This window comes from Mus caroli, chromosome 3 (genome assembly GCF_900094665.2).
Source record: "Mus caroli chromosome 3, CAROLI_EIJ_v1.1, whole genome shotgun sequence".
Classification (NCBI taxonomy): domain Eukaryota; kingdom Metazoa; phylum Chordata; class Mammalia; order Rodentia; family Muridae; genus Mus; species Mus caroli.
This window is the reverse complement of record NC_034572.1, coordinates 90736490-90758378: the sequence shown is the minus strand read 5'-3', so window position 1 is coordinate 90758378 and position 21889 is coordinate 90736490. Positions and strand designations below refer to the sequence as shown.

The 21889-nt window shown below is 49.8% G+C and overlaps 3 protein-coding genes across 10 annotated transcripts in view; 2 read left to right on the top strand and 1 right to left on the bottom strand.

Annotated features, from left to right (window-relative positions):
* Polr3c (RNA polymerase III subunit C) overlaps window positions 1-1801 on the top strand; it is a 16048-nt gene extending 14247 nt beyond the window's left edge. For 2 of the 3 annotated variants that reach the window (XM_021157715.2, XM_021157714.2), the window contains one exon: window positions 1264-1527. In XM_021157715.2, coding sequence (XP_021013374.1) covers window positions 1264-1345 — 82 coding nt within the window. In that variant the 3' untranslated portion in view covers window positions 1346-1527. Of the gene's footprint in view, window positions 1-1263 lie in introns of all 3 variants that reach the window. The other variant, XM_021157713.2, reaches the window with a different exon arrangement.
* A 2915-nt stretch (window positions 1802-4716) lies between these two features.
* Window positions 4717-7370, top strand: Nudt17 (nudix hydrolase 17). 5 transcript variants are annotated; one of them, XM_021157750.2, is made up of 8 exons: window positions 4717-4922; window positions 5085-5268; window positions 5451-5476; window positions 5610-5702; window positions 5961-6059; window positions 6216-6352; window positions 6722-6882; window positions 7014-7370. In XM_021157750.2, exons 1-7 carry the CDS (start codon window positions 4731-4733, stop codon window positions 6879-6881), a joined length of 891 nt encoding a protein of 296 aa, XP_021013409.1. In that variant the 5' UTR covers window positions 4717-4730; the 3' UTR covers window position 6882; window positions 7014-7370. The 5 variants fall into 5 exon arrangements, with proteins under 5 accessions (XP_021013409.1, XP_029331287.1, XP_029331288.1 ...); XM_029475427.1 differs by having other exon boundaries at window positions 4728-4922; window positions 6805-6882; window positions 7215-7345; XM_029475428.1 differs by having other exon boundaries at window positions 4728-4922; window positions 7215-7302.
* On the bottom strand, window positions 7303-16976 carry Pias3 (protein inhibitor of activated STAT 3). Of its 2 annotated transcripts, none has more exons than XM_021157749.1 (14): window positions 16820-16976; window positions 13553-13970; window positions 13312-13396; window positions 13121-13171; window positions 12813-12903; window positions 11821-11955; window positions 11521-11626; window positions 10990-11063; window positions 10721-10881; window positions 9579-9712; window positions 9331-9499; window positions 9043-9176; window positions 8867-8904; window positions 7303-8407 (listed from the first exon to the last, which is right to left on the bottom strand). In XM_021157749.1, the coding sequence occupies exons 2-14, from the start codon at window positions 13965-13967 to the stop codon at window positions 8141-8143; spliced, it is 1860 nt and encodes a 619-aa protein (XP_021013408.1). In that variant the 5' UTR covers window positions 13968-13970; window positions 16820-16976; the 3' UTR covers window positions 7303-8140. The 2 variants fall into 2 exon arrangements, with proteins under 2 accessions (XP_021013408.1, XP_029331286.1); XM_029475426.1 differs by lacking the exon at window positions 16820-16976 and adding an exon at window positions 16154-16267.
* Window positions 16977-21889: the final 4913 nt, after the last annotated feature.

Sequence of the window (21889 nt, the reverse complement as noted above, 5' to 3'; positions counted from 1 at the left end):
TGTAGACCAGGCTGGCCTCGAACTCAGAAATCCACCTGCCTCTGCCTCCCGAGTGCTGGGATTAAAGGCGTGTGCCACCATGCCCTTCGAGACCCTGTCTCAAGAGTATGGAACCTGCCTATTTTTCGGTCAGCATTCTGAGGCCGTCACGCTTGGCTATAATCTCATTCACCAAGTACTGAGACTTTTACCTCAGTCTCGTGTGGCATTCCATCTTGGCCCTTGCACAGACTTTCATTATCTCTTACCTAGAACTTTGCAATTACCTCATCCTACAAACCATGTGTCACAATGCACTCAAGGTAGGGGTGTGTGTGTGTGTGTAAGCACACACATGCCATGCATGCATATGGAGGTTATTCTGGGACTCCAAGCTCAGGTCCTCACACTTGGTGGGGGCATTTTATCCACTGGCCCATCTCCCCAGCCCCAAGTTATACTGTCTTTAAAGTGATAGATGGCAAGCATCACTCTCCTGATTAAAGTGACTTACTTGCTTCCTTGCTGGTGTGTACGTCCATCTGTCCATCCTTCGGATGGGGAAGCAGTTATGTTTTTGACCAAAGGTCTCATAGTCCACATTGGCCTTGAAATGATTCTACTGCTCCAACCACCTCCACCCACAAAGTGCTGGGATCACAGATGTGTATCGCCCACCATAGCTGGCTGAGACAATTTATTGGTTTTTGGGGTTTTTTTACAGTATGAAATCCAAGTTCATTGCTGTGCCGTGGGACCTTTCACAGTTTCATAGCAGTGACCTTGGTTTCCCTTACTCACTGGGGATTATGTAAATTTATTAGTTGTGGGGGGATTATTTTTATGGATTCCTAGAGATTGTATTTGTGAATAGTTCTACCTCTTCTCAATCTGGATTCCTTTCTGCCTAATTGCCTTGACTAGCACCTTGGGTAAAAGGCTGTGCCCCTGATCGCAGGAGGAAAACTGAGTTTCTCATCGTTAAGTGCAGTGTTAGCTGAGGTTCAGCATTCCTCAGAGTGCGGAAGTCCCTTCCTCTTCCCAGGTGGCACTAACTCTCTGCTTGCTCGTGATGTAAAGCACTCCGCCTTTGCCTCTCCTTTCCCTGTTCTTTCGCATGGTTGCAGGTGAAACGTTTAACACTGTCTTTGCGGCCTCGGGAGCTCTGTGGCACCTGGCATGGGAGGGATGTAATGGAATTATCTCCTCACCTTCTCTCTGCTCCATCTGGAATATGGTAATGAGCAGTGCTGACCCCAGCAAATGCTTTCACTCTTCCCTCAGGTTGGACGCCAGTGAGATCCAGGTGGATGAAACCATCTTCTTACTGGAATCATACATCGAGAGCACCATGAAGAGGCAGTGACCCAGAAGAAGCAATGCTGGGATCAAACTCAGGGCCTTTCACATGCTGGGCAACTGATGTTCCACTGAGCACATCCCCAGCCAGAAACCAGCATCCTTCTCAGAAGTTCTAGGAGATCGAGGAGGACGAGGACAAGAAGGAGGAGGAGGTGGTGGTGACTAAATGCATTCTTTGCAGTGAATTTTTGTTTGTTTCTTTTTCGAGACAGGGTTTCTCTGTGTAGCCCTGTCTGTCCTGGAACTCACTCTGTAGACCAGACTGGCCTCGAACTCAGGATCCTCCTTAGTGCTGGGATTAAAGGCGTGCACCACCATGCCCAGCTCGGCTGCAGATTCTTGTAGTGACGCCCTGTTCCTGTCTTTCCCAGCGGCTCATGATACACCTGAAAGAGTGCATTCTCCCCTCATCAAGTCCTCACAGTACGAGGAACCCTAAATAAATGAGAACAATCATAAATTATATGTATCTGTTCTTAGCAAGAAGTCAGCTAGGGGTCAGCACGATGAGGAGATGAGCTACTGGGTAAAATACTTACTGCTCAGGCGTGAGAACATGAGGTCAGATGCTCAGTACCCACATAAAATCTGAGTGTGGTGCTGGGGACCCCAACCCTGGGAAATGGTCCTATCTCTGAAACTCATTGGCTAACTCTGAAACAAACTGATGAGCTTCTGGTTCAGTGTGACCCTATCTCAACAAATAAGGCACAGGGCCAGCAAGATGGAATGCTCAGTGGATAAAGGAGCTTGCCACCAAGGCTGATGACCCAGCCCCAGAATCCATATGGTAAAAGAGAAAAAACTCTAACAAATTGTCTCCTAACCTCTATCTGGGCACCATGGCACATAAATACACATAAATGTAAAAATAGTAAGGAAGCAATCAAGGAAGACGCCCAAATATTGACTTCTGATCTAAACACACATGCTCACACCTATATAACACGTATATACACCGCACATACAAAAAGAAGTCCACCAAAGCTGGGCATGAAGACACCTGTGATCCCACCAATAAGGAGGCTAAGGTGAGGGATTTGGGCCTCTTGATGAGTTTCAAGCAAGTGGAGGCAATAGAGTGAGAATTTGTCTTAACGAAACACAAATTAAGTCAGCCAACCCCATGTTGAAACACCCCTGATTTACTTTTCTTTATGATAAAATATCATGACCAAAGAACTTGGAGAAGACCCTTATCTGGCCTTACAGTTCCAGAGTGACCAAGCTAGCTCAGTCAACAGGTTCTCCAGGGCAGGAGCAAGAATTAAAGAGAAGAATGACAATTAGACAACACTGTAGCATGACCCCAGCCAGTTCTGAGACTGAGGCAGATTTATTTTTTCCCAATCTGCTTTTATAGCATTTTAATTATATGCAAGTAATAAGGTCAATTCTGGGTTAAAAAACAAGCAAGGCAATAAACAAAGTCCCCTGGTCACTGTTTCTAGGGCTCATCAGGGTGACCAAGACATCTGAGCCTACTTCCCTGTCCTAGCCCAAAATTATATTCTTGCCTGAAGCCTACTTCTTGTTCTAGCCAAAATCCGATTCTTGCCTGAACTTACCTCCCTGTCCTGCCCATTATCAGATTCCTGCCAAGCAGCACCAAAAACTTTCCACACAGAGAGTCAGAGTTCAAGGTTGTGGAATGAAGGTATGGTGGCAGGAGCCGGAAGCCTACCCCAGTGACATCCTCCAGCAAGGCCACACTTCCTAATACCCCCACATAGGGCCAGCATTTGGGAATCAAGTGTTCAAATGCCCAAGGGAAGCCGTGAAGCATCCCAGTCTCTCACATTTCTTCCTAAGCAGCAATCCCACTTGCTTATGTCTTGTTCACCGAGTTGTAGCATTTAGCACATGCACACACACGGTGTACACAATGTCAGAGACTGCTGTGGAAGGAAGCAAAACACTCTTGTTGTTGGTTTGGGGTTTGGTTTTGTTTCTGTGACATGGTCTTGCTCTATGGCTAAGCTAGCCTGGAACTCACTATAGAGACCAGACTGGCCTCACACTTGCAACGGTCTTCCAGCTTCTGCACATATACTAGGGTTAAAATGTGCACTGCACACCCAGCAAGAAAACCAGTGAGAGTCCATTTGAAAACTAAGTTTTTACCCTCGCACACAGTTATCAATTGTGATAGCTTCCAGGTTAAGGGTGGGGTATGTGTCTACTCCTCAGTGCCATCTGGCTTAGACCTGCACAGGTCCTATGCATGTAGCCGTCCATAATCTGTGAGTTCATATGTGTGCCGGTCCTGCGGTGTCAGACAGCCTTGTTTGCTTGGTGTCCTCCACCCTCTCCGACTCTGATCTCCAGCTCCTCTTCCACAGAATTTTCTGAGCCCTTGGGGAGGGGTTTGATACAGAAATCCCATTTAGGACTGAGTGTTCCAAGGTCTCTCACTCTCTGCACATTGCCTAGTTGTGGGTCTCTGTATTTGTTCCCGTCTCTGATGATGGCTGGATAGGACACAAACCTAAGAATATAGTAGTAGTTGTTAGTTAGTAGTCATTTTATTGCCATGTTCCTTTAGCAGAGTGTAGTATTTGGTTTCCCCACTAGGTCCGTGGCTTACCAGGTCTCAGGTTTTTGGCCATCCCAGGAAACACTGGGCAAAAACTCCAGCTCATGGCGTAGGCCTTGATTCCAATCAGACAGTGCCAACCTGAGGTTCTCCCCTGGACTCACATTATGGAAAGCGGAAACCGACTTCTCTGACCTCCACAGCTTGCCATGGCCCGTGCATGCCCGCCCTTCCCCCACATTGACATCAATAAATGTGATTGGATATTTTAAAGGTAAAAGGTTGTGTCTGCCTTCAAGCTACTCACCATCACTTACTAAGCATGGATGCATGAGGCCCGGGGCTTTGATCCTCAGAACTGCACAAACCGGCCATGTGATGCAGAGGGACATGGAAGCCAGCTAGTCAAAAGGCCAGCCAAGATCAGTTTTGGCTACACACGTTTGAGGCTAGCCTGGGTTACAAGAGACCCTGCTTTATCTTAAAAATAAAAATAAAAAAGCCTGTTAGGTGTATGATGTGGGAGCATAATTAATTTGAGGTGTTCCCTGCTGAAAGGTGAACAGAGGCTTAAGTGAAGGTCAGTCAGCCCTGGGCTGGTGGGGAATAACACACCAGTCCAGAAATCATTCTGCCTGGGAATTACTGACCAAACAGAGAAGTCAGAAATAACTCTAAAGGAAGTGAGAAACTGGAAGATTTATTTGTGCTTTATGAACATTACACCCAGGGGTTGTCCCCAAAAATTATCTAAATTTCCCAGCTCTGGCTGGCGTGGGTCGGCCGGAAGCTGCACGCCTCCGCGCGCTGGGCCACCAGGGGGCGCCAGGCAAGCGGTGGCCAGAGCTGCGCGATGGCTGCCGCACGGTTGCTGTTGCGCCTCGCCGGGCGCCTGGAGTCAGTGAGCTTCACACAGAGCGTGTGTGGACTCCTGGGCGCCGGGCAGGGACCCGGGCCGTGGCACACGCATTGCAGCTTGGAGCGAGGACAGCTTGTCCTCTCTAGAAATCCATTCCCCGGCGCTTCGGAGAGGCTTCCAATCCAGGTTGGGACAGGGAACCAGCAGGGAACGTGAGGGCAGTTTGGGGACGGGGGGAGGGGGGGGGGCCCGAGTGGTGACAGGCCAGCTCCAACCGTGGGCACCCTTAATTTATGGAAGTGCCATCCTGCTTCCGAAGTCTTAGCCCGGCCAAACCCCTCTTGTCAGAGACCTCTTTTCTGCCCTTTTGCGGCTCTGGACCAGCAGCCTGAGGTCTACAAGACAGAGCCGCTCACAAATAGAGGTGTAGATCTGGGTGTGGCGGTCATTCTTCAGTCCAGTGACCAGACTGTATTGTTGACCCGAAGGACATGCACTCTCCGAATTTCCCCCAATCTGTGGGTCCCTCCAGGTGAGCACCTACGAACAGGGTCTATGGGAGACAGGTGCCCTTTCCCTCCACAATGTTATTGGGTAGTTCCATACAGTGGTGACCCAACGTCTGTGTCCATAACAAACTTCCTCTGCCCACTGGAGAATGGGGTCCCTGGTGGAAGACAACAACCGTTCATATTGGGCCCACTCCTCTTGCAGGTGGGCACATGGAACCTGATGAGGAGGTACTGGTCTGCTGACCCAACCAAGAAACCTGAGTGGAGTCACCTTGGGTGTGGGCTGAGGGAGGGAGGGACAAAGAAAAGGACTTGGTAGGTTGAGCTTTGGATACTCTGACCAGCTCCCTTTGACTTCCAGATACTGGAGTGTGGGTTTCGAGAGCTCTCGGAAGAGTGTGGACTACAGCTGCCCAAGAACCAGTTTTCTTGTGTCCTTCTGGGGTTATGGGAGGTGAGACAGAACGACCCCCAAAGCCCATTGAATAATCCTTGCCTGCCTTGGGCACTGGGGAAAAGTGTGGATGGACTGGAGTCCCCAAGTCATAGCTCTCACTCATGTCCCCCTTACCTGTCACCTACCACCCACTGCTTTGGCTTTGGACCAGCACTTTGTCTTCCTAAAGCCCTCTTAACAAAGTCTTAAAGATAGTCAGTTTCTCAATATGCTATATTGGTTTTGTCTGCTCTTGTTGATCTTTTTCTTCTTCAGTCTGCCTACCCTCCTAGGCTGAGCTGGGGCCTCCCCAAATACCATCACCTCATTCTCTACGTACTCGTGATCTCCGAGGAGTCCCAGGAGCAGCTCCAGGTAGGCTTGGCAGTAGGGAAGATGGGACATCTGGCCTGGCTGTGACTGTGAGTAGAAGGGGAGGGAATCAAGCACTAAGCTGCCCTGCCCTTCGTCTGCCTCCTCCCCACCTGTGGCCTCTTCCCTTAAGTGAAGAATCAACATGTCTGACCCCAGGCCAGGATCCAAGTAAATCCAAATGAGGTGAATGCTTTTATGTGGCTGGGACCAGATGTAGTGGCAGCTGTGGCTGCCACAGAAGATGGGACAAAGACACCTGGACTTTTCTCCCAGGACCTACCACTCTCTGTCTGGTAAGAACTTTTCCCTTAGCTATCAGCGTATGACATACATACATAAGCATGCGTGGGAGAGTGTAGTTTAGAGTTTCGTGTTGTGAAAGAGACTTAGGGAATGAGTCTGTCTATTGATAAATCAACAAAAGACGCTAAATGTTAAGGGTTTGTGCTCTGACTACTAGCTAGCATTGAAGACCTTGGTTTGAGCCCTTACTCTCCCATAGGAGAGAGTCGCTTAAACCTCTTTGAATGCGTTTCCTTCCTGTCAAGTGAGGTCAACACTCACTTGCCTTCTGCAATAGTTGGGAGGATTAAACGGCTCAATATACTAAAGTTCGTTGTAAGCTACAAGGCACAACCCAGACAGAAACTGCTATAATCTAGTGCAACTGAACTGCGGGACGATGGAGGAACCCAACCTCTGGTCCTGCCCATGCCCACACTCACGCAGACAACCCCAACCACAGCAGAGGAGGACAAAGAGAGGATCAGCGCTGGAACCAAGTTTGCCCTCCAGCTCTGGCTGCAACATCTGGGCAGATGAGGTAAGGAACGACTTGTGACTTAAGGGTAGCATAGTCTTGGTACCAGATGATGCTTTTAGGGACATCAAAGAAACAAAGAGAAAGCAACTGCTCTTGGCTAAGCTTGTGTGAATGCCCCCACTCCCTCCCAGGTAAAAGTGATGTTCACAAAGACCACAGACCAGCAAAGGAAGCCTGGCAACCCAAGACCTGGGATGTCCTTCAAGATGGAAGGAGAGGCCCTACTCCATAAAGCTGCCCTCTGACTTCCACATGCAAAACCATGGTGCACGTGCCCACATACACAGTAATAAACACTTTAAATGCTCTTTTTTTTTTCTTTTTTTTTTAAGTGAAAGGATGGAACATGGACCCTCTGCCCCACAAACCCTGGGTCTGGAAAGCGAGGTACAACATCTCTTCCCCTCCTTGACGCTCACAGAACATTCACAACCTTTATTGTAGGCGAGAACTCTGCTACAACTCTGGGAATAAAAAGTAAAAATCACATCACAGGGCCTTGGCCCTGAGTATTGGGGAGGAGAACACAGAGCCCCCATGTCCCACAAAAGGTGCAAGAGTAATCCAGGCCTGAACACAGGCCACTAGAAGCTTCGGCCCTTGGCTGTTTAGCATAAAAACATTGTGAACTTAAATATATAAATAGAGAGACCCAGGCAGTAGACAGGCCACGCCTTGTTCCCCAGCCCCTGGGAATCACAACTAAGGCCTTGTTTCCTCCTCGAGTCACACTGGGGAGTAAAAGGCAAGGAAAGTCATCTTTGGATACTTTGGAGTTTTCTTATTTATGTACAAAAAAGAAATCTGCAACCCAAAATAGAGTTCTCTGTCCATCTCTGACCTGTCGCCCGACTGTATGGTCAAAGAGAACGGAATGGATGTCAAAGACCAGATATTTGGGTTTGGGTAGGGAACGGAGAGTCTTGGGGGAGGAGGCAGGAAAGTGCCTTTCCCCAAGAGGCTGAAGATCTGGTAAAGGCTAAGGATCCCCTCATCCCCCAGTCCCTATCCCATCCGCCTCCCACTGCCTAGGTTACCATACCCAGAGGAATGTGCCACCATAAAAAGGTTAAATGTTAACCCTGTGAGTACTGGCCTGTTAGGCAGCGATAAGGCCAAAAGCAGGTATCCATGAAGCTCTGGCCTGGCCTTTGGCCAATGACCCCCGAGGGATCAGAGCAGCCAGGGGTTCGGAACCCACGACGTGATCTGCTCAGTGCTGGGGCCAATGGAGATTGAATTTCGTAATCCAAAAAGCTCAGTCCAAGGAAATGACGTCTGACCGACAGCCAGTCAAAGAGGGACCTGAAGGCAGGGGTCCTCCATGCCCTTCCCTCAAGGAGCTCCCAGGAGCCACAATGCTGCTGACACGACCAGGAGGGGGTGCTGGAGTGGAGCTGCGGTGAGAGCTCCCCAGTGTGGGGGCCAGTGGGCCCAGGAAGTGGGAAGGGGTTCCCCGGTACTGGAAGAAGTGGCCAAGGGTGTCCTGTTCATCTAGCGAAGTGATAACTGAAGGGCCGTAGTGCTGGAGAGATGAAGGGCACAGCTTGACATGTTGTCTTGACTCAGCACCTCACTCACCTCAGAACCAGCCCTCGGGGATCATACAGCATTCTTGAGAAGAAAAGCTGGGGACCTCTCTGCCTCCACTCTACTCCCCCAGACCCTTCTCCTGTGCCTTGCCTTGAGACAGCCCCTTCAGACATCCAGTTCTTGGCCTTGTGGGTGTCTGAAATGTGTGGAACATCCACTAGGGAAGGTTCTGAGTCCATATGGGGGTGAGTGAGCAGGAAGAGTGGGGCTACGAAATCACAGGTGTGACTATGGAGTAACGGGGGCAGGGAAAGGAAGCTCTGCTGCCATGTTCTCCCCTCACAGGAAAGCATTTTTAAATCCCTAGGGACACTGGGCAGGGGAAGAGCGCATCATATGTCTAGAATGGACTCTTCCAAGATCTTGGATCTTCCTAAACATGGCCACTTACCTGACTCTCAGTCTGCAGGAAAGAAAATAAATCTAAACCTGGTAGGAAAAGAAAAATCAAAATCAACCCCATTCTGACTCCTTCACCACAAGGGGAAAAAAAAAATCCCCTGTCCCGGGGGCTCGGCAAAGAAACAGGGCACGACCCTCCCCTCCACCTTAGGGTCAGTGTTCTACCTTGGATGTCAGCCCCCAGTGGGAAGGCAGGTGGGTACTCATGTAGCGGGAGACTAGACAGGAAGTCACTGCCCAGTGTGCCCATTGCAGGGCTCCGCAGCACCGAGGATGGCTGGTGGCCAGAGGTCAGGGCTCTGTGAATGGAGAGAAAGAGCCGGAGGAGAGCTAGCCAAGCGCAGTTGCTCCAGGTCCCGCTCCTCCTGCCCTTCCCTGTCCCAAAGCTCGCCCTGTGGCCAGAAGGCAGTTCTGACTTCTGTCCCTCCGCTATGGGAGCAGCCTTTCTCATACCCTTTGCTTCCAGGAAGGGCTGGAATGGCAGCTGAGGTAACAGGGCAGTGCTTCTTGGTGGGGGGCAAATCTTCCTCATCTGATGAGCTTTCGATTGTCAAGTCAATGACTTCAACCCTCTTCTTACTCTCTGACTGAATCCCCTCCTGGACTGGGCTGTACTGGAGACCTGTGGGTGGTTAAGAAGGCTGTCTCAGAGAAAGGGCCAGCCATGATTTAGCTCAATTGGGGAGCAGGGGGTCACTCACCATCCAGCCCATACCCTGGCGGGGGGCAAACCTCTGATGCCTCCTTCTTGGGTTTCATCGGACACCAGGATCCATCTTCCATGAACTGGATCTCATCACAATCCGAACAGGAATTAAGAATTTCCATGAATAAACTACGGAGGAGGACATGTGGATTCACGAGGCTGGACACGGCCAGAGCCACCCACCTGAGACTCACTTCCTATGCTTTAGTCACCTCATCTGCATTATCCACCCTCCTGGACCTCCCTGAGCTGCTGCTGGGTTAGAATACAGCTGGGACTGTAGCTCAGTAACAGAGCACCTGCTTAGCCTGCAGGCGCTGAGTCTGATCCCTAGCACTGTGGGGGGGAAAGGATGTAAGAGAGCCTCAGAAAGCTCAGGCCTGCGGGCGGTGGTGGTGGTGATGGTGGTGGTGCACGCCTTTAATCCCAGCACTCGGGAGGCAGAGGCAGGCAGATTTCTGAGTTCGAGGCCAGCCTGGTCTACAGAGTGAGTTCCAGGACAGTCAGGGCTACACAGAAACCCTGTCTCGGGGAAAAAAAAAAAAAAAAAAAAAAAAAAAAAAAAAAAAAAAAAAAAAAAAGAAAGAAAGAAAGCAAGCAAGCAAGCTCAGGCCCAGGGTTAAACCTTCCTAAGAGAGAATTTGCGAACCCTAGTAGAGGAAGGGAAAGGGAACTAAGACCACTTAGGACCAAGGATATCACTTGCTTATTAGGTTAGGTTGAAAGTCTAGCTATATAAGTACATCCAGGACCTCAAAAACAAAACAAAAAAATCTAATAAATGCTTTTGTAATAGGAAAAATGAAGAGGAGCCCAGCCACCATGCTCTGTGGGAACTTTGGGTAGTTGTCAGCAATGCCGTGGAACAATTCAACACACTGCTCTGTCACCTACTCATGTGACCTTCTGCCCTAGGTTCCTTTCCTCATCGATTGTGACGGCACCTATGTCGTGGGACTATCATGAGGACTGATGAGAAAATGCATTCAGGGTGCTGAAGTCCTTAATGTCACACACATGGTGGATGGTAGAGGAGACAGAGAAGGTGAAAGCTGCAATTTATGGGAAGTAAGCCATAAAGAGGGGAGGGAGGCCTTAGTGACCGTCCTAGGAGAGAGGGAAGCTGAAGAGCCCTACCCATCAATAATCAGCGACTCATAGGGAGCCTTCTTGTCACACACAGGACACGTCCATGTCGGCTTCTTCTCATTCATCTGTAGATAAAGGGCAGCATCGAAACTCTGCAGGTGGGCACAGGTGAGGGCACGACACGGGACAGTCAGGCGCATCTTCCCTAGCTGAGGAGAGGAGAGTTCACGCTAGCAAACCTTGCTCTAGTACCCAGAGAAACCCTCTTCAGAATGTAACCCAACCCCCTCCCACTTCCTATCCCGCCTCGTACCCACCGGGCACATGAGTGACACCCGGAGACTTGTAGTAGCCACTTCACTGTCGGGGTCAGCGGTCAGTTTCTCCTTGACTAAAACAAGAGCAGGGCCAGGGCCAGGGGTCAGCAAGGCCAGCAGCAGCCTGGCAGCAGACAGCCCCAGCTGACAGCAGCTGGGTAGAGGGGGGACCCATGGTATGTCACAGGAGTGGAGAAGAGATGTCTGCAACCCTGAAGATGCTTAAACTATGCAAGGTAAACCATGGGCTACATTAGGGATGATCTAGATGGGAGGGAAGCATCATGGGAAGATCAGATGGAATGAACTTCAGGGCTTTTCAGTACAGAGAACTCAGATCTTAGTAGGGTGGGATTAGAGCCTTTGAGATACAAAGCTGTTGTGTGACTGGCAATGCAAGCTCTTCCCACTCCTCAGCTGAGACTGGGGAGAAAACCAGAGAGACCATATGAAAGAGCTGTTCCTGATAAAGCCTGGAGGGCGGCAGGAAGCCCTGAGCCCAAGCGGAAGGAGGAAAGAGCGGTTACTCACTCAGTGCCCGGGAATGGTCTGGATTCCGGATCCCCTTGGCTCTGAGTTTTTGTAGAAGGGTCCCTGCAGTCAATTGCCTCACCAGGTACACGGACAAGGAGTAATTCTACTTGGGGAAGGGAGACGGAACATTAGCTTCTGCTTCCCAAGCCTCTTCTTTCCCCATAGCCTTTGTCTCACAGAGACCAGAGATGGTAGCCTTTAGCAGAGAGGCCTAGAAGAGCAAGATGAATCCCCAACTCAAAACTAGATGGCTCCCTGTAGCCTCTCTGCGGGCCTTTCAGCCTCAGATATGCTCACCCGTCCAAACTCAGATGACCAATTAACCACGATGGTGTTGGGGACAGTGGCTGAGAGTCGAGCCAAGGGTGTGATGTTGATCGGACGGCTGGGCCTCTTGGGCTCAGCTCCATTCTTGGTTGGCGGGAGGTAACCCTGAGGAAAGGAGGGATTGGTTAGTGGAGAGGAAGCACTGGGAGGGGCTCTGGTCTCAGATTACTCGCTGGAGGGAGGTCAGCTCACACACTAGCAAATGAATAGGAATCTGCTACACACAACAAGGCCCTCATCGGCCAGGCTGTGTGAGGGGTTCACTTAAGGGGTAAAAGGGGGAGTTTATTGACCAAGGAACTAGGAACCCAGTCACTGGGTCCCATGGGTCCACTTCATCTGCCCTCACCTTTTAGAGGTCTTTTATTTTATTTTATTTTGGTTTTTCGAGACAGGGTTTCTCTATATAGCCCTGGCTGTTCTGGAACTCACTTTGTAGACCAGGCTGGCCTCGAATTCAAAAATCCTCCTGCCTCTGCCTCCCGAGTGCTGGGATTAAAGGCGTGCGCCACCACGCCCGGCTTAGAGGTCTTTTCTAAACCTTTGTATTAAACTGGTGTCCCTCTCCTGGGTTCTGACAAAAATTATTCAGTCCTATTTTATTTCACTCATATTTTTTTATTCTTTGAGAGTATCATACAATGTGTTTTGCTCCTATTCACCCCATCCTCAATTCATCCCAGAGCCACCTCTCTTTTCCATGCACCCAACTTTGAGCCGCCTCCCTCTTATTAACATATCAAGTACAGTTTGTATTATCTATATACTCTTAGATAGGTGGCCTATCACAGGAGCATGGTCGACCTACTAGTCAGTCCTATTTTAATAATCTCTAGATTATACTGATTTCCTCAATAAACTGAGCAACTACTACGTGCCAGGCACTGTTCTAAGCAGTTCTTTTCATAAGAGGTTTTTACTTAACATTTATCCATTGCCAAAGGGAAAGACTCTTTACCTACCGGCAGGGGGCAGAGTTTTCCATTAACCTTAACAAAGAGGTTAGGGGGGAAATAGTCCTCCTGAGGGCAGCTGGTCTCACAGAGACAGAACCTGGCGAGAAAGGACAGATGAGTGGGGTAAGTGGCAGTTTTCTGAGGTGAATCTAGCACTAAAGAAAACTCCAGAAAAAACGGAAAAAAGAAAATTAGTCAGATATTTGTAGCCATCAGCATCCAGAAGAGTCTCAGGCCAGAGTGGACTGGGGCTGGGGAGGAGGAGGATGGCCCCCTTCCTGTCCAGCACCCACCCTTAATAAGACGCAATTCACCTGAGCTGCACTTGTATGGTATAATCACACTTGGCTCCTGGCAGAACCTCCCTGCAACAAAGAAGAGCGATGTCAGTTCAGAGGGTGAGCAGAAGCTGTCCAGGGCACAGAGAGGAGACAGGCAAAAGAACGAGACAACACAGGACAGAGAGGACAGTTCCCAGGGACAAGGCAGAGGATGAGAGGTGTACCTGGACGTGAGAATCTGCTGCAGCTGCTGGGGAGTGAGCGCGAAGGTGAAGTGGGCTTCCTCGAACCTCTGGCTGGAGGTGGACGCTGCGAACACAAAGGCATAGTTAATTCCCAAGCCCGTGCCTGAGAAGTTTCCGGCTTCCATCCCGTAGTGCCGATCCTACAAGGGTAAAACCTAAGAGGAAAAACTCCAGCCTGAGCCAGAATCCAGAAAGCCTGAGGGAGCATAGTCAGCCATACCAAGGGTGGTGGGTCGGATGAGCTCCCCATAGACTTCATAGAAGGGCAGTGGCTTCATGGTGACATCAGGGTGCACAGGCTGCGGCAGAGGAGGATGCATGTCCACCTCACGCTTAGGGCCTAGCAAGGTGCCAGGGGTCAGAAGGGTGGAAGGGATGGGAGCAAGGGGGCCGGGGGAGCCTACAGGAGAGGTGCCAGGGGGCAAAGAGAGCAAGGAGAGATCAGAAGGCCCCAGGGTTTTCCGGGGAAAGCGCCTGCGGTAAAGTTCTTTGATCTTCATCTGGACGCTGGGGGCGCAGCTAGACTTGAGGAGGTGCAGGGCCTTGGCCAGCAGCTCGTGTTTCCGCCCACTCTTGTTCCTGCCAGCGAAGCCGAGGAGCACCTGGAGCTCAGACACTCGGAAACTCATCACCATGTGCTGCGGGGAAGAGCACAGAAAGGATCCCGCTTCAAAAAGGCCTGTCCTGCTGGTGACATGGAAGCTGAGCCACTGGGCGGCAGTGCCTCTCCTCTCTGTCCCCAGTGTTGAAAAGTGCTCTAAAGCTAGTGTACTACCTCTGAGTACCTCTGACCTGACAGGCTGAACCCACAAGGACCACCTAGCCCCATCCCTAACCCTAATCCAGAGATTCCCTTAAGCTGATTATTGTCTCCCAGGGCTCAGACTCTCAGAGCTCTAGCCTCCTGGGAAAAAGATAGGACACAAGGAAGGAGAGGATTCAGGGCAGACAGCCCATGAGAGAGAGGCCAGGTGGCAAGAGGATTGTATCCCACGGCCACTCCCACCCCCCTCCAATTACCTGATCCATCCCTGTTCTCCCCGTGCTTCTGAATTGAAAAGTTTTTAAGTCAGGGCTTTAAGCCAGAGTTCAACACTCCATCATCATCATCATCATCCACACCTTTTCATTACCTACATGCCCATACTCCTTTGGTCTTGTTTACTAGAAAGTAGCTACCAAAATGTGTAGGGGAGAAGTCCCCAGTCTCAGTAATTGGCCAGACTTACTCCATCTGTCAGTGATAGCTTATTTCTCTGCCAGTGAAATGAGCCAATTCAAACCAGATTAGATTAAAGGTAAATTTGCCGGGCGTGGTGGCGCATGCCTTTAATCCCAGCACTCGGAAGGCAGAGGCAGGCAGATTTCTGGGTTCGAGGCCAGCCTGGTCTACAAAGTGAGTTCCAGGACAGCCAAGGCTACACAGAGAAATCCTGTCTCGAAAAACCAAAAAAGGTAAGTTTATTAGGAAGCTGTCCTAAGAGAATCGCCATAGGATGGAGGAAAGAAGGGGGGGGGGGACACAAAATGTCTGGATTATATAGGGAAGAGCCTTGGGGGAAGGGCAGCCCAGCCCCTGGGCTGGAAAGTTTAGGGTTGAGGCCATAGCATGCCAAGTAGGGACTGAGGGATGCTGGGAGAACCTGGAGGTCAGGGCTGCTTTGAGATGTAAAATATGCCCCTCAGCCCCCTGTCCTGGGGTCTGAAACCAAACAGCCCAGAACTACCATCTTACTTCTTTCTCTCATACATGGTATATACATAGATAGCCACGATGGTGGGAACCAAGGCAAACTTCTCAACAGAGACCCCAGGAGAATGAGAATGGGGTCTGTGAACCAAAGCACAGAAGTCAGCTCTTAAATGTGGATGGCCCAGTGGCTAGAACTCAAGCTTACTCGGGATAAGGATGGGGCGAAGCCAGAAGATGGGGGAATGAAGGTCTAAGGTTCTGTAGGATATCTTCTGGTGTGGTTCCTTTGAAGACTGTGTTGTGGTGGGGCAAGATCTCTCTCCTTCTAGGGCTCCCTTCTGTGAATGTCTAGAAGACCTAGTCACGGGCGGACCGTTAGCTCTCTCAAGTTCTTTTCCTCCTGGTCTCCTTTTCAGGAATGTGATGAAAACCTTGTCCTTCTCTCTACCTTTCCATCCTTGGCTCCTCCTACTTGTTTTTATTTCTCCACTGGCTCAATAACTTTTTTTCTATCCAGTGGTTCACACTTCTCTACCTCTCCAACCACAGCACCTCATTAGGACAGTTCCTTACTCTCAGCCTCCAGGATGCTCCTGCCTCATCTCTTAAGGTACGCTCCTGTACAGCCCCGCCCCCTTACGTCTCAGCCCCCCTACCGGTACTGCCCAAGGCTCGGATGCCGACAGCAGCCCCAAAGCCTCCACCCTAAGCTCCAGGTCCCCGGGAGCCTGCCAACATCTGGTCCTCGGGTCCCATCCCTACGGCTCCCCCTCACTGTCACACCTCTTGGCCTGATGGACTCACCCTCTAGAGCGGCTTTCCCTCGCCCGCCTGTACCCTGCAACTACCTACTACTAAAAGCCGCTACGGCCCCGCGTCCCCGCCCCCTGTGCCTCGGCCCTCCAGGGCGACAATTCCCCCTCCGCCCCACCCCTGCATCTGCCCTGCGGCCCCGCCCCCGGGGCGCCGCCGCAGCCCCTTCTCGCGGCCGCTGCCCGCGCATCCCTGTAGCCAGTCCCTGCCACGTCGCCCGCGCCCACCCCATCCCGCTGCGCCCAGCCTGGTCGCCTCCCCGCCTCGGCGGGCAGCCGAGCGAGTCCTGCTGGGGCTGGGGGAGGGGGCCGGTACCTTTAACTCGCCCAGCTCCGCCATCTTGAGACATCGCAGGCGCCCCAGCCCGAGCCGGAGCTCAGGCCCAGGGACCGGCGCAAACTCTCCGCCCCAGCGCCGGCCGCAAAGGCCGCCTGCTCCGCCCCGTCCGGCCCCCTACACCTCCCCTTCCCGGCCCCGCCCGCCGGGCTCCGGACCGCCGCCGGCCTCGCCCCTTCTCCTGCAGCCCGATGGCCGGGGCAAGTCTCCCGGCGGCGGGCGACACGGTGGCCCCGCAGGGAGTGTGCAGCCCGGGGATCGCAGGGGCCTGAGGGTAACGACGAGGAGGCGGGCCCGAAGGGATGGGCTTTTAGGCAGCCAAGGATACTTGAAAGATGGAGAGAGAAAGTATCCGGAACTGCCAGAGCTCCGAGGGATGGGGGAGGGGCGGCGAAGTTGGAGCCCCTGTCCCCGGGAGATTTCCGCCGCAAGTTTAGTTAGCGAAATCCCAGAGTCCCGCCAACTCTGAAAGTGATGCGCTCCTGTCCTTTTTGGGGGAAGTTGGGGACTTGCGAACTGTTGGAGACGGCTGTTCCGAATTCTTCACCTCCCCCGAACACAGTAATTACAAGCGTAGCTCCTGCTAGCGCCATACGACTCAAGGCTTGACAGGCGACAAAGTTGGGTGCGGAAAGCAGGACTTACCCGCAGAGTTGCGGGGGTGAGCCCCGGTGCAGAAAGGGCTCGCGCAGCTCCGGCAGTCTGCTGCACGGCTGGAGTTCAGTCGGGCAGCTGGACGCTGCAGCCGCAGCACCGCCCGGGCCAGAGCTCCGCCCGGCCGAACGTTGCTGCTGGGGCCGCCCCCTCCAGAGTAAGCCCGCCAGGACCTCGGAGAGGGGAGAGGGGCGGAGCCCAGGAGCCGGGCGGGAGTTATTAACTCCTCTGAGCGCTGAGGAGAGAAGAGATTCTGGGCATTCAAAGTTTCAGTAGTTCTTTGATCCTTTGCGGGAGGGAGTGTAGAGTCTGGACTGGGCTGGACTGGGACTATGTGCATTGGGAATCTGGTTGTTTAGAAAGGTTATAGGATGAGCTCTCCATCTATCTGGGGGAAAACCTGGGCTACAAATGGAAAGTAAGCAGCCCAATTCCTAAAGATAACCCTCAATCTCACAACCTCCAAATATGCTTTCAGTAACTAGGGATCCCACAATTGGTGAACACAAGGAGATACACGTACATAAGAAACACTTCTGCCCCTCTTTGAAGTGCCTACTCCCTCCTCCAAAGCTTTGGACCCTCCAAAGGGCCCTGTTTCAACCAAGTTGGCCACTTAACCTGACGATTTGAGTAGTTCATTTCCTTGTTTGTTTGTTTGTTTGTTTGTTTGTTTGTTTGTTTTTCGAGACAGGGTTTCTCTGTGTAGCCCTGGCTGTCCTGGAACGCACTCTGTAGACCAGGCTGGCCTCGAACTCAGAAATCCACCTGTCTCTGCCTGTGCTGGGATTAAAGGCATGCGCCACCACTGCCCAGCTGAGTAGTTCATTTCTATATCTATAAAGATAGCTACTTTAAGGCACTGTTCCTTATACTAGTTATCATAAAAACTCTACATTTTATAGTTGTTTGGGGCCTCAGGGATAATGTCATCTGTCCAGTAAATATTTGAAAAGGGGGGAGGTAAATATTAAAGTGGCAATCAGGGATTGCTAGGTGCTGAGGGCTTAAAACCATTCGAAAGCTCAGTCTGGCATCAGAGGCAAGTTGTACAACAAACATGCAAAATAATAAAAAGCTCTAGTAAATACTAGGAATAATCTCATTTAGTTTAAGCCTTCAGTGTAATCCTTTCCATGAGCCCCAACCTAAGCTGCAAGCCATAAAGTGCTAACAATATTTCTAGTGCCTGTTAATTATACTTGACTACTTCCTGGTTTTGTGCCTAGGGAAATAACCACCCTCTCCTAACACTGGGGATTGGGAAAGGGAGTTGTTGCTTGCTGTTTGAAATGATGGGCCCCCTCAAGCTAAATTTAGGCTTAAGTACTTGGCCCTAAATCTCATCTGCAGCTTCCCGCATCCTAATCAGGCCCTGGTACTTGTCTGTTCTGGGGATAGAACCTCAGACTTTGTGCACTGGGATGTTGGCACAGCCAGCTGAGCTCATTGCCAACCATACTGTTTTGTTTCTTCTTACACTTGATATCGCTTTTTGCCCCAGACATTTTTGTGACTCCAGACCAGTAAATGGGCATATCAAGATAAGTATATGAGGGCTGGAGAGATGGCTTGGTGGTTAAGAGCACCGTGCTCTTTCAGAGGTCCTGAGTTCAGGTCCCAGCAACCACATTGTGTGACTGGTGACTCATAACTATCTGTACTGGGATCTGATTTCCTTCTCTGGCTTTCGGGTGTAGATGCAGATAGAGCATTCATAAACATAAAATAAATAAATCTTTTAAAAAATAAGCATGTAAGTCAGGCATTTACTGACAATAAACCATAAAGGTTTTTCTAATTCTTTGGTATACATATAACTTCATCATGCATTAAAGATGAAAGCAGTCATGTGTAGTGGCACACACCATCCATAAAATGCCAATTTTTTTTGATGAAACTCAAAAACTCAAAAGAGCAATTTTTTTAAAAAGCCAAACTTTCTAACAATGCAATCCAAACATACATTAATTTGATGACACATTTTAGGGAGTTATGGTAGGAAAATATTTAAAATACTTATTTTCCATAAGTAAGTTATTATATCTTTATAAGAATAGAAACTTTTATGGACAGTTTAAAAAACCCATTGTCATTCATAAACAGTAGTCTTGAGTCTGAACTAGGATGTTTCAGACAGTGTTCGTTGGCACTACCTATCATGATGGCATGTTCAGTACAAAGTGCTTCCAGTATTGGAAATCTGAGTATATCAATTAAACCTCAACAAAGCTATAAAAATGTACTATAAAACCAGCCTCTTCTTAATTCTTAGTAATTTAATGAAAGAGAATCTCCTTAAAATAATCAATTTGAAAGTTGGACATAGAGGGAGAAGAATCTGTGGTCAGGATGCAAAATAAATAATTAAATGTTTAAAAGAAAGAAACAAAGTTGGACATGGCTCACATCTGAAATTCCCACATGCCAATGGCAGGCAAATCAATCAAGTTTGAATACAGCCCAGTCGGCTTGATGAGTTCCACTCCAGCCAAGACTAGATGACAAGACCCAGTCTTAAAACAAAATTAAAAATAAAAATGAGCCAGATATGGTAACACATACCCTTTAATCATAGTACTTGGGAGACAAAACAGGTGGATCTCTGTGATTTCAAGGCCAGCCTGCTCTACACACTAGTACTATATAGTGAAACCCTATCTCCACCAAAAAAAAAAAAAAAAAAAAAATTGGAGCACTTGGGAGATGAAGGCATGAAGATCAAGAGTTCAAGGCCAAGCCAGATATGGTGGAGGACCTTCAATCCTAGTTCTCCACAGATGAGGCAGGTAGATCTCTGTGAGTCCAAGATCAACCCGGTCTATGTAGCATGTTCCAGGACAGCCAGGACTACATAGAGAGACCCAGTCTTAAAAAAGAAAAACAAAAAATCAAACAAAAAACAGAGTTAAAGGCCAGCCTGAACTACAAGAAATGCTGGGGGCTGGGACAGTAAGATGGCTCGGTCAATAAAGGTGCCTGATGACCGGAACCCATTCTCCACATGGCAAAAGGAGAGAACTAACTTCCAAGAGCTGTCCTCAGACCTCCATGCCAGCCTGGTAGAGAACAGCACTTCCTGCACTTGCAGAGAGCCAGAGCTCACTTCCCTGACACTCCAGCTCCAGGAGACCCAGCACCTTCTCCCGACCTCTATGGACACCTGTACATGTAAGCGTCGGGGGATAGAAGGAGCATCAGGATTACGGTAGCAAGCCGGCACGGCAACTATGAAACCAAGGAGCATTCACTCTTTGGGTTTGACGTTGACAGATTAGGGACTGTACAGGTATAGTTATGTCAGGAGCAGTCTACTCCATTGTGAGAATCACTGACCACTCTCTAGCTGCCATCTTGGGATCAGCTCAAGGCCTGCTTTTCGTAACCAAAACTACTTCCTGACATACTTGAACTTAGCCAAGTGGGACTCTCCCTCTCTGGATCTTTCTCTCTGCATTTTCTTGGTTTTCCCACCAATACTTCCGAATATAACAAATGCACCGATTCTTGATAATCTCTAGTGACTGAGAGGAAGGGGGAAAATATTCTATTCCTCTTAAGAGAAATTCCTGAACCCTTTCAGTGCCGCCCCACTTCCCGCCCCCCAGCAGTTTCCGCTTCACCATCAGTCTTCTCTCCGTGAACCTCAAAGCTAGTCTGGCCCTTCTCTATGATCTGTGTATCTCAGCTGCATTCCCCCTCAGCCAAGCTCTGGACCTGTTCCTGCAGCCCCATGTGTAGCCCCAGTTTCCCACAGCAATCTTTCTTTACTCTTTCCCTGGAGCCAGACTCTACTGGCAAGCCCCTGCTGTCTGACCCAGCTTAACCCAGCAGAGGGCGGGCTGAGGGAAGGGATGGGGAGGGATCTGCTTGCAGGTCTCTGGCCTGTGGTCCAGATTTTGGAGAAACTCTTTCTCATGTAGTAGCCAGGCTAGAGGAGGGTCAGGGAGCTGAGAAATCAAATCTTTCTGTCCTAGAACCAAACCTGATGTCCCTTCCTTCTTTCAAGAATCAGACATTTCTCACTGTGGACCTAAGAGTCACTTGTATATTGAAAACTGCTCTAGGATATATTTGTGTCATTTTTTTTTAATTCAGATTTTTAAAAATGTATATGCACCCAAAACAGAGAATGGTGATTTGAACATGTATGTCAAATCAGCACACACTGTCACAGGCATCCATAGGGTATATTAGGGCCTAGACAGGTTTGCAATGTATGTACCCAGCACAGTAGTCACGGTAGTCCTATTCTATTTAGGCAAGAATTTTTTTAAATTTTTATTTAGGCAAGATTTTAACAGAATTTTTACCTTTTACATTTATTTTGTGTGTGCACTCAGTGTGCATGTGACACTGGTGTGTAGGTGACAGGACAATTTTGTTGGCTCTCTTCTTCCCTCACGTGGGACCAGCCGATTGAGGGCAGGTCTTTAAACCCAGCAACAAGCATACGAGCTACCAGAGCTATCTGCAGGCTCAGACTATTGTTTTAATTGTCTGTGACAGAGCATGAGTACCCTCTAAGGTCAGAGGTGTCCAATCCCCTTGACGTTGGAATCACAGTTGAAATCTGTGAGTTCCAGGCCAGCCTGGTCTACATAGTGAGCTCCAGGACAGCCAGGACCACACAGAGAAACCCTGTCTCAAAGATAAATAAATAAAAATGTAAAAGGCCAGAAGCTAGGAGAGGGAAGGAAGCAACAGGCAGAGCAGAGCATAAACAATCCCTATGGCTGTAAAACTCCTGTGCTTACTGTGCTGAACACCACCATTGCAAACCTGTCTAATGAGTAGCCGCTACTATGTTCTAGGAAAGCCTGTGCAGTGTGTACTGACACAGTTACAAATGTATCACTCTAGTGAGGAACTTTGCTAACAGGGGAAGAGAAAGGATGTAGTGTGTTTGTTTGTTTGTTTGTTTGTTTGTTTGTTTGTTTGTTTTTAGACAGAGTGGCAATTGCAGCCCAGGTTGATTGGCCTCACTATGTAGCAAAGGCTGGTCCTGAAATTTGTTCTCCCTGCCCCCACCTCCCAAGCACTGAGACTAAGGTGTATACC